The 15,298-nt window shown below is 49.5% G+C and overlaps 1 protein-coding gene across 2 annotated transcripts in view; it reads left to right on the top strand.

The window, feature by feature from the left end:
• The window catches only part of Kazn (kazrin, periplakin interacting protein), a 390,355-nt gene that overhangs the window by 280,792 nt on the left and 94,265 nt on the right, over window positions 1-15,298 (top strand). For both annotated transcript variants that reach the window (XM_059255339.1, XM_059255340.1), the window contains exon 2: window positions 3,676-3,867. In XM_059255339.1, coding sequence (XP_059111322.1) covers window positions 3,676-3,867 — 192 coding nt within the window. The remainder of the gene's footprint in view (window positions 1-3,675; window positions 3,868-15,298) is intronic.

Below are 15,298 nucleotides of genomic sequence, written 5' to 3'. Positions count from 1 at the left end.
CGTTGGCCAGAACTGGGTCACATGGGCAACCTTAGCTGCATTGGAGGCTGGGAGGTTACTCTTTAAAAGCAGAACTCTTACAGACTGAAGGAGATGGGCAGTGGAGCAGCAGGTTCCATCTCTGTCCCCATGGTCACCGATTGTGGATGTGTCACAGGGAGGCTGCACGGCAGCCCTTCCTTAGGGAAGAGGCCCCTGGGGCACTTGTGTTGGTAAGTGTGCTCCATGGGTAGCGAGCAGCTCCCTGGAGCAGGAGGGTCTCCCAGCAACAGTCACCTAAATACAGCTTTTGTTGGTACCTCTGCATCCCTGCCTGCTCCCTGCCCGGAGGTCAGAGGATTGTGGTTTGCCCGGTGCAGGGGACTACCATTCATGGTGCTGTTTGCTTTTCTGTGCTTGGAGAAAGCCAGGACAGTCCTGGAAGCTTCCCGTGAGCAGGGGCACGAGCCTTCGCGGCAGCTTGGCTTGGCAGTGTGGCCTTCCTCCCATCTCCCTCAATGGCTGTCTACACTGGCTGGAATGGAGAGTCGACAGTCTGGACCACTCACTCTCCAGCCCCTTAGCCTCCTGCACCTAAGAAACAAGTGTGGCCTGTGCGGCTGAGAAACTTGGCTCACTTTTTCTTAAATAATTTGAACCCAACGAGCCACCGTGTTCTTGCTGGCAACTGTGTTGATTTGTACAGCCACACACCAGAGTCCAGGGTCTCTGTTCCCACACACTAGGAGTAACATTCATCTAGATTTACAAAGACTACTCCCCTCTAAGTACCTCTCTGAAGGCCCAGAAACAGATAGCGTCTTGTCCAAAGACATACTGCAAGGTACCACACCTTCTGAGGCACAAAACCAAAGGTAACTCCATTTTCATTGTCCATTGTTTCTGATGTGTGTGTTTTGGTCCCCTCTATACAGAAGGCAAAGTGAGCTGTGCATATTAGTGGTGCTCATGTACTGTGGGCAGGGTGCCTGGGCATATTTAAGTGGTTTGTTTTGGAGTAGGGCTGGGGCTGGAACTCAAGGCCTTGGGCATGCTAGGTACCCTCTCTGCCCCTGAGCCACACCTTCAGCCTCCATTTAAGTTTCATTTGCCCCCCCATTTCACAGGTAAAACAACCGAGGCCTATGGACATAGCCCCTCCCTGTCCACTGATCCCAGGACTGCAGTCTAGGGGCCAGTCTTTCAAGGCCATGGGTAGGTTGGCTCTTCCCCGGGAGGGTGCAGGGCAGTCTGCAAGCTGTACCGCCTGACCAGCCGGTGTGGGTGCTTAGTGAGCTCACAGGAGCCTCTGGTCTTCCCTTAGTTGTTTTTCCAGCCTGGCTTCCTGAGACTGGGCCCTTGTTAGGTGTGCCTGGTTACCATTGGCTACTTCAGAGCTGGGCTGGGCTGGAGGGCGGGGCCTCGGTGCCCGGTGCACCTGTTAGGGTGGTGGTGCTTGGTGCCAGGCCCACTCCCATGTCTGCTCTTGGCCAAGCTCAGGTGCAGCAACTACTGTGTGTGTTCCACCTTCACCCAACGCCTCGGGTGTTCTAGCAATGCCAGCCCCCGGGTCGCTCTGCTTCCTGCGCCTGTGACCGTGGGCGGGAAGAACCGCACGGGGAAGAAACCGCGTGCCAGGTCAAATTAGAATGCAGGACAACACAAATGCATGCCAAGCCTAACTGTGTACCACATGCTACTGGAGGTACCCTAACTCTGAGGATTACCCATCGTTTCCCTGAGGGCAGGCGCCCTGTGTGTCTTGGGTTTTAGATCTTGTTTTACTTAATCTTTTTGGATTTTTGTTTGTTTATTTGTTTTGTGTTTTGTTTTTCGAGACAAGGTTTCTCTGTGTAGCTTTGAAGCCTTTCCTGGAACTCACTCTGTAGCCCAGGCTAGCCCCGAACTCACAGAGATCCGCCTGGCTCTGCCTCCCGAGTGCTGGGATTAAAGGCGTGTGCCACCACCACCCGGCTTACTTAATCTTCATGTGGCAACCCTAACTGGATCCCTGTGCTGAGTAAAAAACAAGACCCCAAGAAAGGACATAAAGTTGGTGGAAGAATTGGCAAGGGACTGACAGGGCCTCTTGGGACCCACTGTTGCCTGGACAATAAGACCTTAGTGGCTTCCTTGAAGTGCCTTGAAGACACGTAGAAACCATTCATTTAATATAATATAATATAATATAATATAATATAATATAATATAATATAATATAATATAATATAATATAATATAATATAATATAATAATATGTAAATTATATATGTCAAGCAAACAAAAACCAACTGCATAGTGTAGTATCAATGGACTTGTGCTTGCAGTCACTCACACTTGATTCTGAAATAAACCCCTGGTGACAGTTGAGTATGCAAAGGGACCCTGTCAGGATGGGCAAATGAAGACCACTGATAAAGGAGCTGAGAATCCCAGAGTCTTGGGTACCACTAAAGATGGCAAGCCAGGGCGAGGGGCAGGTGGCCAGGGTTCAGGCCTTTCATGATCTGACCTCCCGTCTGGAGAAGTGTGCCTGGAGTGAGGGCTGGGCCGGGACCAAGCAAACTTACTGTGCAGGTTTTTGGAGGGATGTGACAGTCAGAGCCTGCACTGGAGTCCCAGTGTGAGACAGAGCAGGCAGGTGCCCCCCGGCTCCACTGGGGTCTTTGGGGGAAGAACCTGACTGAGGAGGCGAGGTGGGCTGTCACTGTGCCCTTCAACTTGATTCTTTTCCTGCCACCAAGATGAGGACTCACTCTTTTTTAGAGGGTGGGGGCCAGGCTTGCTTGGAACTCGTTATTAGCCCAGGCTGGCCTTGAATCTTCAGTGGTCCTAGCCTCATAGACTGGTGTTCAGCAAGTATGTTACCATACCCCGGAACCTCATTCCTCATGTGACTTCGGCCATCACAAAGGCCCATACAACCTGCTACCTGTGTCACCTGCTCCCAGGAGGGCACAGTGCTGCCCCCAGCACTCCTGACAGTTTGAGGTTTATTGGTCTTAAAGGAACACACCCGGGCCCACAGGACCACTGTGGCAAATGACGTTCTATGAGCTCTCATCTTGAAAGGCTCATCTGTTACCTGGGTACCTTCTCAAGACACAAGCATCTCTCAGGATGCACACACAGGACGGAATATAGGTGCTGTTATGTCCTACACCTATGTTGTCCCCATTCTTGGGGATATGCTTGTCAATGCTGGGCTCTCTGTGGGGAGCAGAACCCCCAGGGAGCATGTGCTCTGCAGGATGTGACTGTGCCCTTCATCACCAATTCTCCAGTGTGACACTGTTCAAATTCTGACTCACCACCAGAGTCACACCTGTGACATACCATAGCCTGGCCTTTCAGAGTTCCTTAACCTCTCTGAGCCTCAGTGGCCTGATGTGTGAAATGAGGATCATGTTGGTACCAGGCTCAGGTTTGGGGGAGTCTGTGAGAAATCACACACAGAGCTTCCCTGGGCATGGGGAGTAATTCATGGTCAGAATGTTAACTCCTAAGTCTGTAGCCATCACGGGGACACTGAGTGGCCACAGAAGGATCTGCAGCTCGGGAGTGTGGCAGGTTCGGTGTGTGTGGACTGAGTGGGTCCAGGGCCCATTTGGGAAAAAGTCCTTTGTGCACAGCTCACAGGAGTCACCTGAGCCCTTCCAGGTCCCCCGCCTCTGACCAGCTGCTCTTGTCCCCTAGTGCTCCTGCGGGAGGAAGTGGTCCAGCTTCAAGAGGAAGTGCACCTTCTCCGGCAGATGAAGGAGATGCTGGCCAAGGACCTGGAGGAGTCACAGGGCGGCAAGTGCTCTGAGGTCCTCTCAGCCACAGAGCTTCGGGTGCAGTTGGTGCAGAAGGAGCAGGAACTGGCCAGAGCCAAAGAAGCCTTGCAAGGTGAGTGACCGGCAACAGGGGACAGACTTGGGTAGCGACTGCCTGGGTCCTCCCAGCCATCTGAGCCTCCTGGAGTGGGTCCCTGTCACTTCCTGTCTCAGGGTGACGGTTGCTCTGAGAAATGAGTAGCGAATGAGCTTTAAGAAAAACCTTATTTGAAGCCAGGTGGTGGCTGCGCACACCTTTAATCCCCAGCACTCAGGAGACAGAGGTAGGCAGGTCTTTGTGAGTTCGAGGCCAGCCTGCTCTACAGGGTGAGTTCTGGGATGGCCAGGGCTGTTACACAGAGAAACCCTGTCTCAAAAAAACAACAGCAACAACCACGAATGTATTTGAAGTTTTTCTTTAGTATATGTTTTACATAATAATGGGTTTGTTATGATTTTCATACACGTGTATAGTGTATTTTAGTCACATCCCCATTCCCCTCTCTTGCCCCTCCCACGCCCGCTGTTCCCTTCCTCTTCCCAACCAGCCCTTCTGCGTCCACCCCACCCCCACTGAGTCTCATTAGGGCTGCTTACAGGAGGGTGGGTGAAGGGCTATTTCCAGGAACTTGGGCACCCTGCCAATGGATTCACCACTAAAGCAAATATCTCCTGTGCCTTCAGCAACTATTAACTGCCCACAGATTCCCAGGGAGGGGTGGGGCCTCAGAGGCCATCTTTGACAGACCGGGACACTGGCCTATGGCTGAGTCTATCCTACATTCTCGGGGTCCTGTGGGGCCTCCCTGAGCATGTGCTGGGCTCTGCCGGAGAAATGCCTGTGGCTCCACATAGCACTCCTGTTCCTCAAGGTGGGCACTGAGAAGGGCATGGGTATTTTCTCACCACTCAGACCAGTGTCGTTTCCCCATGAGATGTAGCATCCTGCAGCCCTGGCACTGCGGAGACACTTGAAGCTATGCAGGTGTGTAGGAAATCTCTTGAGTCGGACCGCAGTTCCTTGGTCACCAGCTGGCCAAAGATGACAGTGGACCTCGAATGCAACCAAGTTCCCTGAAACAGCTCTTAGCTCCTTTTCTCCTGCAAGCCTTCTTGTCCATGCTCTGGGCTTCAGGGAAGGTTCCAGAAAGGACGCCTGCCTAAGATGCAGCTGTCATGGTGCTTTGAGAAGTTGGTCCCACAATGTCTCCAGAGGACAGGTTTTGGGGTGTGCATGCTTCTGCCTCTGAAAGAATGCATTTAGCCTTCCGACACTGGTGACAGATGTCATCTGCAGAAGTTCACACTTGCGAACTGTACAGTCCAGTTATAAGACATAAAGAACTGCAAAACCAAGTCTCGTATTTTCAGTCAGTTTATGATGTCCCTGAGGGCTGCGGGTTGAACACATCTGCCAGACATCTAGAAAATCTTTGTCCCCTGAAGCCAGAACTGGCTTGTTACTTCGACCACCATGATACAGGGAGTAAAGTTTTTCCTTTGACCTTTCCTGGGTGAGCATCTTGGGTCAAGGAGGGAGTGTTTGAGCCTTGTAGTCCACAAGACACCATGCAAGGGGCCGCAGTGGTGGGTCACAGGTTGTCTTGACAGGAGCCTGGCCGAGAGTTGCTGGAGGGTGAGGCGTCTGGGGTATGAACTTTCTTGCCGTCCAGCTTTGTCCCAGATGCAGTTCTCACATTATGAAGGAAGAGGGATTTTGTTGGCCAGTGAGCCTCCTGCATCCCAGCAGCTTTCCCTGACCCTAGCTTTGTTGTGTATGGGTGACCGAGCAGGTGGCCATGTGATACCCCGTTGACATCCCCAAGGATGTGTGAGGAGCCATTGGGAGAGTGAGTGTGTGTAGCATTCAAGGCATGTAGGACACCTTGTTGGTGGGGATCTTAGTTCAACAATGTCTTACTTAGGATTTCTATTGCTGGGAAGAGACACCATGACCATGGCAGCTTTTTTTTTTTGTTTCTTGTTTTTTCGGTTTTTTTGTTTTTGTTTTTCCAGACAGGGTTTCTTTGTGCCTGTCCTGGATCTCACTCTGTAGACCAAGCTGGCCTCAAACTCACAGAGATCCACCTGGCTCAGCCACCCGAGTGCTGGGATTAAAGGTGTGAGCCACTCCCCCACCACACCCCCACCCCCGCTTGTGGCAACTCTTATAAAGGAGAACATTTAATTGAGGCTGGCTTGCAGTTCTGAGATTTAGTCCATTTATAGTCATGGTGGGGAGCCTGGTAGCACACAGGCAGATGTGGTGCTGGAGAGGTAGCTGAGAGTTCTACATCCAGATCTGCAGGCAGTAGGAAGAGAGGGAGCCACTGGACCTGGCTTGAGCATTTGAACCCTCAAAGCCCATCCCCAATGACACACCTCCTCCAACAAGGCCACCCCTCCTGACAGTGCCACTCCCTATGGACTGTGGGGACCGTTTTTATTCAGACCACCACAGCCAGGATTGCTGTGACTGTGGGTACTGATGGCGCAGGCATTGTGACCCAGCTGGTACACGATGACGGCATGCTTGGGAAGTTCATTTTGTCAGATGTACCTGCTTTTTCTTTATGCAGCCATCTAGAGGTCCATTCCAACCAGGGTAACTGCCCTTTACTCGGCTCAAGGACCTCATAATATCCCTCATGTCTTCACTACAGAGTCTCATGGCCTATAGTCTCCCAGGGAAGGTACTGCTCAGCCCAGGATGTACAAGCCCAGGTCCTTGGTCTCGCTGAGCCTGACACTCCTATGCAGCATTGGTGCTGGCTTGGGGAACCACCAGACTGCCTCTTGTACTTTTCCCAGAGTTTATCCCAGAGACAGAAGACCTTTCCTCCACTGCCCTTGGCCAGGGGCAGAATTCTCAGCTGTGTTTACTCTTTAAGACTTGGAAGGAGGCAGTTTATGGGCCAGGAGGCATGTGCAGGGCTCAAGCTTATGTACCCCACTGCTCCCCAGCTCCTGGGGCACACATCCTACCCTGACCCAAGCAAAGGACGAGAATCCAAGGTTACACAAGAGTGTGTGAAAATTAAAAGGAGTGCTGTCTGCATCGAGAAACCCAGTTCCCTGGAACCCACAGCATGCAGAATGTGCTGAGTACATGTTCTAAGATGTTACCTGGATAGTATGGAACCTGCATGCACTGGGTGTTTTTCTGTTCGTTTGTCTTATAATAAAGGTTACCATATATGCGAGGCACAGTTAGAGCTTACTAAGAAAAACTAATAACAGAACAGAGCAGTTGCAACTATTTACTCAGAGTCATGAAGGGGCCAGGGAGATAATGCAGATCCAAGCCCGGGACCTGTGATCACTTTTTAGCATTCACATTCAGAAGCAAGGCATGGCAGCGCGCACCTGTAAACCCCCCCCCCCCCCCCCCCCCGCGCTGGGGAGGCGGAGACAACAGGATCCCGCAGGCTCACTAGCCATCCAGCCTAGCAGAGTCGGTGCGCCCAGGCTCCGTGAGAGACTCTTCTCAAAAAATCAGGTGGAGAGGGATTGAGGAAGACACCTGCCACCGACCTCTGGCTTCCATGCACATATACATGCAAGAAGTCATTTAAGACTTATGAATGACTTCTAGAACTTTCTATTTAGTTTTTTATTTGTTTGGTTTTTGTTTTTGTTTTTTTGGACAGGGTTTCTCTGTGTACCTTTGGCTGTCCTGGAACTCAATCTGTAGCCCAGGCTGGCCTTGAACTCACAGAGATCCACCTGCCTCTGCCTCCCCAGTGCTGGGATTAAAGATGTGTGCCACCACTGAGGGCTTCTATTTAGTATTTTCAGTGACCGTGAATAATGCACAAATGTGGATAGTGCAGGTGTCTTTCCTTGAATTGGGGTTAAAACATGTCTTACTTACTTTTTTATTGTTGTGACTAAGGCACCATAACCAAAACACCTTGAGGCTTATAGTTTCAGAGGATAAGTCCATGACCATCATGGCGGGAAGCATGGCAGCAGGCAGGCAGACATGGTGCTGGAGCTGGAGCCGAGAGTTTACATGTTATAAGACAACAACCATGAGGCCAAGAGAAAGCTAACTGAGGCTGGTGTGGGCTTTTGAAACCTCAAAGCCCACCCCTAGTGACACAAAGAGACTGCACCCCTTCCTCCAAAAAGACTGCACCTCCTAATCCTTCCTAGTTCCACCAACTGGGGACCAAGTATTCAAACAGATGAAGGCCATTATCGTTCAAACCACCACATAGGACTTCTTGCCTTTTTCCACATGAGGACCCCTGATGGTGGCCTCTCTGCAGGGGACCAACACAGCCAAAAGAACTCTGTGTTAGCTTCCTGTGAAAGCCCTGGGTGAGCCTCAGGGATGTCAAGCAAGGCAGAGGTCTTTTCTGTTCCACTAGCATGCACGCCTTGGGCTTCCTCTGCCCATGTCCACTGTGGAGTCAGCTTGAGACAGAAGATGGAGACCACATTAGCTCCGCCGTGGGATGGCCAGCTCTGGAGTCCGATTTGAACTGAACGTGTACCCCCAGCTATATCTGTCCCTTATTGTTTCAATACCACATTTTCCTTTATAGCCCAGGCTAGCCTTGCACTCACTAGGTAGCCTAGGCTGGCCGTTATGTCACTGTGATCCATCCATCTGCCTCAGCCTCCCAAGGGCTGGGATTGCAGACGTGAGCCACCACATCTGGCTCTACCTCTTACTAATTCTGACCTTGTCTAACATTCCCAACCTGCCTGAACCTGCATAATGGTAGTACTGGTGTTTCTTACCTTCAGGACCAATGACAGTGGCTGCCTGTCAGGCTGAGAGGGTTGAGTGACATACATGAGTGGCTCATTGCTTACTGTGATTTATACAGTCTAGTGATTGGCAGACGGCAGGGGATAGGCCCACCTTCTCAGATCTGCTCATAGCTGCCACCTGTCTGGCTTCTAGGCCAAGGGCACCCCAGAGCTCATGCACTCAGAGCAACAGTGTCCCCAAAAAGCTAGTGGCTGGACGCCTCCAGCCGCCCACAGCATTCCACCTGGAATCCTGCAGCGTCATAAAGAACTCCACTTCCGCACCAGCCCCTGCACAGGGTGCACAAATTGCAGACAGATGTGGCAGGTGGAGGTTGGGCATGCAGAGGGTTTTATGCACAGTAATGAGGAGAGTGAGCAGACGTGAGCAGACGTGTGCCTGCAGAGCAGGCGGCAGATGGCGGTAACACTTGTTAACAGCCGGTGGCCCCAGGGAAAAGCAGTGCCCTGAAGACTTCCGCCCTGGCAGAGTCCCCGCTCCGCCATCTTGCAGTTTAGAGGAGACCTGAAGTTTGCAGCTTAGGTGAGGATTGGGAACCCAAGCAGGCACTGGAACAGTGGTCCCCAGTGCTGACATCAGATTGGGAAGAGAATCAAGTGTGGGAAGCCAGGGGCTTGGAAGGCACCTCTGCTGCCCTGGAGGTGAGCGTGGAAATGTTGGCTTCGGGTGTTTGGTCTCCTCATGAATTTAAAAGTAGAAAGTGAATGAACAAGAAGCATGGAATTGGGGGTGTATCTAAATGCACCCATAGATACTCCATGACCCCCACTGTGCTCCCTGAGAGCTTGCACGACCATCTGGTGTCTGATAATTTCCCAGGATTCCATTTCCCGACTTCCCTGTAAATCGTGGCAGTCATGAAAATTGCTTTCTTTCATTTTTCTTTTAATCTCTTAACAGTGTGTTGAACATGCTGAGCAATTTCCAACAACAATAAATACGATTCGAGGACATAATTTTTAATGACTGCATAATGTTCCACCAAATGGAGGTTCCATTATTTATTCAGCCATTTTCCTGTCACTGGGCATCTGAGCGGTTTCCATGTCTTCTCTTCTCTTCCTCTTTTGGCCACTATACCACGACGAAGATCTGGTTTGAAAACCTGTCTTTTTCTTTTGTTATTTTCTGTATTGCATTTCTAATTTTGTGTGTGTGTGTGTGTGTGTGTGAGAGAGAGAGAGAGAGAGAGAGAGAGAGAGAGAGAGAGACTCCTGTTCATGTGCATACACACATTGGCCAGGGTGTTTGTGTGGACAGCTTGCAAGAATCATTTCTTTCCTTCCATTATGTGGGTCATCGGGATTGGCAGCAGGAGCCTTTACCCTCTGAGCCATCTCGTCAGCCCTGTTGTTTGTTTGATTGATTTTTGAGAAAGGGTCTCATGTGTTCCAGACTGGCCTCAAAATTGCTGTAGTGTTGGGACTGGCCTTGAACTCCTGATCCTCCTGCTTCTGAGTCCTAAGTGCTGGGATTATAGGCTCCTACACCTTGTTTATGTGGTGCAGAGGGTCAAACCCAGGGCTTTGTGAATGCTAGGCATGCAGTCTACCAACTGAACCACACTCCCAGCCCCTTATTTTGTTTGTTTGTTTATTAAATTTATTTTATGTATGTGTATATATGTGCATGTGCAGTTACCTGTGGAGGTCAGGAGAAGGTGTTGGATCCCTGGAGCTGGATTTAAAAGTAGTTGTGAGCCACCAGGTATGGGTGCTGGGAACTCTACTTGGGTCCTCTGTAAGAGAAGTGTGAGCGCATAACCACTGAGACATCTTTCCAACTCCTGTTTGTTTCTTAACATACTGTTTCTCAAACTTTTCTCATGCTCTTAGGGAACTGAAAAGCCACAAAAGCTATTTCTGTGGTTTGAAATATCACTGTTTACCATTCAAGATCTTAACACTATTGAAATATCTGAATTCTCACTAATTTATTCTAAAATAACAGCAATGAACTGATGCATGTTAACATCACTTGCATTGATTTTGTTTTGTTTTGTTTGTTTGCTGTTGTTGTTTGCTTGTATCTAGACAGGGTTTCTCTGTGTAACAGTCCTGACTGTCTTGGAACTCGCTTGGTAGACCACTCAACAGAGATCTACCTGCCTCTGCCTCCCAAATGCTGGGATTAAAGGAAGGGTCACCACGGCTGGCTAGCATTGATTTTTTTTTTTAAGGTGAGAAGTAACTTGAAAGGGGTTGAATAGAGTGCAACATTGTGTCTCATGGTTCCTATTTGTTTTTTTGAGGCAAGCTCTCTCCATAGCCCTTGGAGCTTACTATGTAGACCAGGCTGGTCTCAAACACACAGAGATCCTCCTGCCTCTGCCTCTTGAGTGCTGGGAGTTAAATGTGTGGTGCACTGCCATGTCCAGCTTTGTTTTTATTTATTTATTCATCCATTTATTTGTTTGTCTGTTTGTTTAGGGGTTTTTAATTTCATTTTATTCATTCATTCATTCATTCATTCATTCATTTTGAGACAGAGTCCAGCTGTGTAGTCTCATTCACAGCAATCCTCCTGCCTCTGCCTTCCAGGTGCTGGGATTACAGGTATGAACTGGCATGCTTGGCTTTACTGCTGTTTCTGAAAAGATCCTCTGCCTACATCATAGCAGAGTGCAAGTCCTCTGGGCTCCTGCAGTGTTTGGTTGAAAGCTGACATCACACATGAGGTGTTGGAAAATAGAGGAGTGTATCAATTACCTTAATGATGTAACCATGACTACACCTTGTCAGCAGGAAAACTCACCAGGTGATTGTGTCCTGAAGAATTCATTGCAATTTCATGTAGTCCAGCCTGGCTTCGAACTCCCTATGTAGCCAAAGCTAACCTAGAACTTTTGGTCCTCCTGCCTCTACCTCCCAAGTGTTAGGATTATAGGCACACACCACCACACCAGGTGGCTGGGCCAACTGTTGAGCATTTCATTATCCATTATCAAAGAGTACCATGGGTTAATGTCACCAGCACTGTCTCCCAAAAGGTCGTCTTAGTATAGAAAGTCCTTTATATACGATCATGGTGGCAAATCAGTTTTGCCAGGTGAATTCTGATTCTTATTGCTCTAAAAGAAACTCCTTTAAAAATATCATCATCATTATTATTATTATTATTATTATTATTAGCCAGACATAGTGTCTTATGCTTTTAATCCCAGCACTCCAGAAGCAGAGGCAGAACTCCCTGTGAGTTCAAGGTCAGCCTGGTCTACATAGTGAGTTTTAGGACAGCCAAGGCTAGGTAGAAAGACCCTGTCTACAAAAAATTATTATTATTGTTGTTGTTGTTGTGTGTGTACACATGCCATGGTGCATGTGTGGCAGACAGAGGACAACTTTGTGGAGTCAGGTCTAGCATTCCACCTTTACAGGGTCCTGGGGATTGAACTCAGGTCATCAGGCTTGCGTGGCAAGGGTCTAACCACCTGTCTTAGTCAGGGTTTCTAGTGCTGTGAGGAAGACACCGTGACCACAGCAACTCTTACAAAGGAAAACATTTAATTGGGGTGGCTTACAGTTTCAGAGGTTTAGTCCATTATCATCATGGCAGGACATGGCAGCATGCAGGCAGACATGGAGGAGCTAAGAGTTCCACATCTTGCAGGCAACAGGAAGTGAACTGGGCGTGGCTTGAACATATATGAGACTTCAACGCCCGCCCTCACAGTGACACACTTCCGCCAGCAAGGTCACACCCACTCCAACAAAGCCACACCTCCTTGCTTTTTAAAACTCGAACAAACAGTGTGAAGAACACAGTTCTGCTAATACAGTTTGACGCCACTGGTGTGATTTCCACGGTGACGTCAGGGCTTACCCACTGTTGCTTTGCACCAGCTGTATATACATAGTAAACAGTGTTGAAGAAGAAAAAAAAGACAAATAGCATTTCAGCATTCTTAGGAAAACTCTTCTGGTCACAGACCGCTGAGAGGCCTGTTTCGGTGGTGATGACTAGCATCATTTTTGCACATTTTTTGGGCCACACACTACAGAACTTAGGCTCGTCTTTCCCTGATAGTCGCATAAGGCACATGCTGTTCTTTTCCCGGTTTTTAGAAGTGGGGAGTACCAAGCTGCTGTGGATGTCTAGGTCACATGGCAGTTCCCGGACGGACCTGGGTTTGAACGCCAGTCCTTGGGTGGCACTGGCAGAGACAGTGAATACCGCGTTAAAGAAATGGTCAGAGGAGACAGGAAAGCAGCTGAACGGGCAGGGACCGGGGCTAACAGAGAGACTTTGCTTTGGGGGACACTAGGAGGTGATGACTATGCCCCTCAAGAGCCACACTCACAGAAGGTCAGGACTGTGGAAGCTGGAGAGGTGGATATGAAAAGAGGGATTTTTTAGGTCGTCCCTGCTTCCCTCCTTCCTTTCTCTGCTATTATTACATCCTTGTCTCTGTCACATGAACACGCATGTGATTACGTCTGTGCAGGCTGCCCTTGCACAGGTCCCTAGGCCTACAGACCGTGGATGGCCTATGGTGGTGGCCCATGCGGCTGAGGAGTAGCTGGGACGGCTGTGACCACCTGTTTTTTCAGACACTTATCTATGGCACTGTAGCACCTCCAGGTTTGAAATGTTCCTAATGCTTCCTGTTTCCTTCTCCGTATCCACACTCTGCTTCCTCTCTCAAGGGCCTACTTCTCTCCGTGAGGTTAGTTGAACTGTTGAATTCCTTCTTGGTAAACTGGAGGCCCACTCAGAGCCACTCCGTGAAAACCCTCGAGCTGGGAAACCTCAGAACTCAGTGGAAGCTTCCAGAAAGTTTCACCCTATAGACAGAATGTCCTCTTGAAACACCACCAGCTCCTAATTTACGATCAGGTTCTGATGGAGCGCTCAGTGGGCACTGCCTGCAGCCTGATCCCGGATGCTTCACCGAACGACCAGGTTCCTAAGAAGGGCACATACCCTAAAGCACAAATGCTTGCCCTCCCCCGCAGACAGGGTCTCACTATGTTGCCTAGGCTGGCCTTCGACTTGAGATCCTCCTGCCTCTGCCTCCTGAGTGTGGAGGTTACAGGTGTGCACCCCTACACAGGGTTTCACAAGTACTTTTTAACTAATAAAAATGGGACTGCCAAAGGGGTGCCGTGGCAGAGCACTTCCCTAGCATGTACAAGACTCTGGGTTCCAGTCAGCACTGCAAAAATAAAACGATATTAACAGTAAGGAGGTCTGCAGAAGTCACAAAGATGTGTGAGAGTTCCTGCAGAAGTCACAAAGATGTGTGAGAGTTCCTGCATGCCCAGATCCCCTGCTAGGGTCCTCAGCATCTTTGATTACATTATAGAAATGCTTTTAAAGCCATCTCTAGGGCCAGCGATAGGGCTCAGGGGGTAGAGGCACTTACCACAGAAGCCTGACAACCTGAGCTCGATCCCGGGAACCCAGCTCCTGAAGGGCGTCCTCCGACCTCCACATATAGACCATAGCATGCCTGTAGCTGCTAGCTCCCTCTCCCTCCAGCTCTCTCTCTCCCACACACACATCTACTAAGAAATAAAATTTAAAAATTAAAAAAAAAGCTGAGGCTAAGGAGGTGGCTCAGTGTTTCGGAGCACCTGTTGCTCTTGCAGAGGGCCTGGGTTTGGTTCCCAGCACCTTGGTGGTGGGTGGTTCATAGCCATTATCTGGACCTCTTATTGGGTAGAACAAGTCATGTGACCAAGCCATGCCCTTAGGGGGTGGGGGTGGGGAGAGAACACTTTAAACCCAGTCCCTTGGCAGCCATTACTGCCATGATCTACCAGAGATCATTTCCCGGAGAATTACTAGCAGGATCTGCCCAGGGGCCCGGGTTCTGATCACAGGGTTCTAGATGTCAAGCTATGGGTTCTGGGTTTATGTGATTTTTGATAGGTTTTCTTTTTCTAAGTTTTAATTTTGATTGACATGTGATTGTACACACGTCCGGGGTAGTATGATGTTTTGATCCATGAGTATGTGTATAGTAATCACAAGATGATTAGCTTCTCTGTTACCTTAAACTTTATCATCTCTTCATTTTGAGGACATTTGAAATCCTGCTCTATCTAACGGTTAATCATAGCCTCCTATTATGTGTGGTAGGAAGAATCACCTCACTGTGTGGTAGGTCAGTGCTGACCCTGCCTCTCCCCAGCCTTTAGTGACCCTTCCGTGCTCAGCTTCTTCATATTCCACATGAATGTGAGATCCATGTGTCTTTTTTTTCTTATTTATGTATGTATGTATGTATGTGTTATGTTTTTCGAGACAGGGTTTCTCTGTGTAGTTTTTGGTGCCTGTCCTGGATCTCGCTCTGTAGACCAGGCTGGCCTCGATCTCACAGAGATCCACCTGGCTCTGCCTCCGGAGTGCTGGGATTAAAGGCGCGCCCGGCTCATTTCTTTTTTGAGGCAGGGTCTCACTATGTAGCCCTGGCTGGTCCAGAACTCACTATGAAAACCAGGGCAGCCTGAAACTTCACCAAGATCCTCCTACCTCCACCTCCCAGGTGCCACGATCAAAGGCATGAGCCAGCATGCTCAGTTATCACGTCACCCATCAATCATTCCCACACTTTTGCTGTCTGCTGGGGCAGAGTCTGCACACAGACCCAACCTTTGGGTCTCCACACTTCAGTTTTTATTAAAATTGTGTATGGGTGTTTTGTCTGCATGTGTGTCTGTGCACCCCATGTGTGCAGTGCCCTAGGAGGCCAGAAGAGGGCCTCGGGTCCCAT

Source organism: Peromyscus eremicus, chromosome 2 (assembly GCF_949786415.1).
Source record: "Peromyscus eremicus chromosome 2, PerEre_H2_v1, whole genome shotgun sequence".
In the NCBI taxonomy this organism is placed as follows: domain Eukaryota; kingdom Metazoa; phylum Chordata; class Mammalia; order Rodentia; family Cricetidae; genus Peromyscus; species Peromyscus eremicus.
Note: the sequence above shows the minus strand (reverse complement) of the source record. Positions and strands in the feature narration are given on the sequence as shown.